Source organism: Mastomys coucha, unplaced genomic scaffold, assembly GCF_008632895.1.
Source record: "Mastomys coucha isolate ucsf_1 unplaced genomic scaffold, UCSF_Mcou_1 pScaffold18, whole genome shotgun sequence".
In the NCBI taxonomy this organism is placed as follows: domain Eukaryota; kingdom Metazoa; phylum Chordata; class Mammalia; order Rodentia; family Muridae; genus Mastomys; species Mastomys coucha.
This window is the reverse complement of record NW_022196900.1, coordinates 98433984-98437053: the sequence shown is the minus strand read 5'-3', so window position 1 is coordinate 98437053 and position 3070 is coordinate 98433984. Positions and strand designations below refer to the sequence as shown.

The following is a 3070-nucleotide window of genomic DNA, read 5'->3' as shown; positions in this document are numbered from 1 at the left end:
GCCAGACCCAGGGATGGGTCTGCCAAAGTGGCTCCCGCCCACCCCACTCACTGCTCCGGAGAAATACTCAGAGACACACTAAATACACTCAGACTGGTGCCAAAACCCTGGTATCTTGAGGGGCCCAAGAGAATGCTTTGATTTCTTTAAAGTCACCAGGAAGTGGAGTTGCAGAAGTGGCCCAGTGGCTCAAAGCATTTGCTGTTTTCACAGAGGGCCCAGGTTTGGTCCCCAGCATCCACACACCAGCTTACAACCATCTATAACTCCAGTTCCATATCTGATCTCTTCTTCTGGTCTTCCAGGGCAACAGGCTTACGTGCAGTGTACAGAGACACATGTAGGCAAACACTCATACATGTAAAATCATCTTTACATTGACCAAGCTAGCTCAGTCAACAGGGTCCCGAGGGAAGGATTGAGGATTAAAGAAAAAAAGAGAGAATTAGACAACATTATAGTATGACCCTAGAAAATGCTGAAGTGGGTTCATTTTTTTCCCCAGTCTGCTTTTATACCATTCTAGGTACATGTAAAAAGTAGGGTCAGTTCTACATTAAGGGCAAAGTAGTCAAGGCATAATCAAAGGTCCTATGATTGCTGCTCACTCAGGGATTATGACCATGAAGATACAAAGAACACATCCCTCCGCTGCATTCATCCTGAGCCCACGTCCTTGTCTCAGTCCAATGTAAATCATTCTTGCCAATATTCTTGAAGGGGCATCAAGAGCTCTCCTCATTACATTTTTAAAAATCATTGGGGCTGGCGAAATGGCTCAACCAGTAAGAGCACTGACTGCTCTTCCAAAGGTCCTAAGTTCAAATCCCAACAACCACGTGATGGCTCACAACCACCCGTAATGAGATCTGATGTCCTCTTCTGGTGCGTCTGAAGACAGCTACAGTGTACTTATGTATAATAATAAAATAAAACAATCTTTGGGCCGGAGAAAGCAGGAACTGAGCGAGCAGAATTGACTGGAGCGAGCAGAGATCCTAAAGCTCAATTCCCAACAACCACGTGAAGGTTCACAACCATCTGTACAGCTACAGTGTGTACTCATCATATACATAAAATAAATGAATACATCTTTTAAAAAATCATAATAAAGTAAAATCAGTAGAAAAATATGTATATAAACTGAGTTATAGCATCTACAAAGGCAGACAGCAGCCCTGGAGTTTAGAGGGAGGCTGGGTGAATTCACTCCGCCTTAGAAACCCCATGCTTCTAGCCAACCACATGGCCTGCCCAAATTAAACAGTAATTACCAAGGTTAGGAAAAGGCCTTGTCAGGACAGGTTTGTCCCCAGGCTTAGCTCAGCCTTGACCCCTGTGGCCTCACCCACTGTCTCAGGCGCCTATAAATGCCCAGCCTGTCGACACCAGACAGTCCTCAACACCTGAACCATGTTGGGAATTACAGTCCTCGCTGCCATCCTGGCCTGCGGTAAGCTTGGGAGTGGGGACCAGCTGCATCCAGCTAGCTGTAAGATCAAGCTGGCCTTAGGGGTGTCCTCTGCTCCCCCAAAAGGCACTTTTGGGGTCCTGTGTGGATTCACCCACTGAGCATCTGTGTATTGGTTGAGCCTCCTCCAGATTGGTAGGTCCTGGAGAAGGGTGTAAGGTTTAGTCAGGTGACCCTGAACAAGGCTCACGGTGGGCGCTTCACTCTGGGTTCACTCCAGGGAGCCCCCACCCCCATCCCGGGGGGTTCTTTGCTCTCCTATTTTGGTGACACTCTCCCAGATCACAAACTGAGGGTGTGACGGGGTTTGGGTTTGGGTTTGACAAGTGAAGGCTCTTGACTAAGAATCCTAAGGGCTCTCTAGACATAGAAGCGAAGTGGACCCTACATGTACTGGGTCGGTCCCTGTCTTCATTCAACAGCGGGGACTTGGAGGTCCAGTGATGCCCAGTACCCTGCCGGAGAACCACACTCTGCCTAACAGCCAGAACGCTGGCTCCAACAAGCCTCACCTCAAAGCATGTGCTCGTAACCCATCCACACGATGTCCGAGACCAGTGTGGGACTCTGTGTGGTCCACAGAAGCTTCCATCACACTCGCACTGTGATCACAGAAGATGTCTTTAGTCCCCCATGAGCACCAGTTGCCGCCTGTTCCTCTCACTTCTTCTGTATGGCTCTTTAAATGTGTCAAGTGGCTTAGTTCTCGGGAGACTCCCAGGTTAAGGTCATCCTTCCCACATCACACACACACACACACACAAAGGGAAACTGAGGCCCAGAGAGCCAAGTGGACTCTCCCGAGTCACCAAGTAGAATATGAACCACCAAACTGGAGCTTTCCCATCTCCCCCTACCCAGAGGGCCAGTCTGCTCACCTGCGCTCCCCTCTCTCTCCAGCCTCCAGCTGTGGGAACCCCGCCTTCCCACCCAACTTGTCAACCAGAGTGGTAGGAGGAGAGGATGCTGCCCCCAATAGCTGGCCTTGGCAGGTAAGCATGCTTCGAGGCCGGTGCAGGAGTGGGAGGGGCAGGGCTGGGTATCCCCGGAGGGCTGACGTGTGGTCCTTCTGCAGGTCTCTCTTCAGTATCTCAAGGATGACACATGGAGGCACACCTGTGGGGGCAGTCTCATCACCACCAGCCACGTCCTCACTGCTGCCCACTGCATCAAGTGAGTGGAACTGGTGACACCTGGAGACCAGCGGGGAGCCAATAGTCCAGGCACTGGGCTCGGTTAGCTGATCTCCTCTGCTAACTTGCTTGTTTGTTGATTCAGTTGAAAAACCTTCCTTGTACATCTACTGTTTGTCAAGAAACAGCAAAGGGGATGAAAGCTAGCCTCTGGGGCTATTCCGGGGGAAGGAAGGCAGGCAGAGCAGCGTATGAGCAAGTCGATGTGTAACTTGCCAAACAAAAATGAGGCTGGAAGAAGAGGGAAGGTACAAGGTGGTTCTGGTTCAAGTTAAAAAAAAGATAGCCCAGAAGTAGGGAGGAGGGAAGGAAGGAGGGAGGAACTAAAATAGTAAAATAAGGGAGCTTGGGGTATGGCTTATCCCTAGTTGGTGGAGTTCCTTCTTAGCATGCGCAAAGCCCTGGG

At 50.1% G+C, this 3070-nt stretch overlaps 1 protein-coding gene across 1 annotated transcript in view; it reads left to right on the top strand.

The window, feature by feature from the left end:
* The first annotated feature begins 1322 nt into the window (after positions 1-1322).
* The window catches only part of Ctrc (chymotrypsin C), an 8925-nt gene continuing 7177 nt past the window's right edge, over positions 1323-3070 (top strand). Inside the window, exons 1-3 of the mRNA XM_031376968.1 lie at positions 1323-1453; positions 2372-2463; positions 2547-2644. Coding sequence (XP_031232828.1) covers positions 1414-1453; positions 2372-2463; positions 2547-2644 — 230 coding nt within the window. The 5' untranslated portion in view covers positions 1323-1413. The remainder of the gene's footprint in view (positions 1454-2371; positions 2464-2546; positions 2645-3070) is intronic.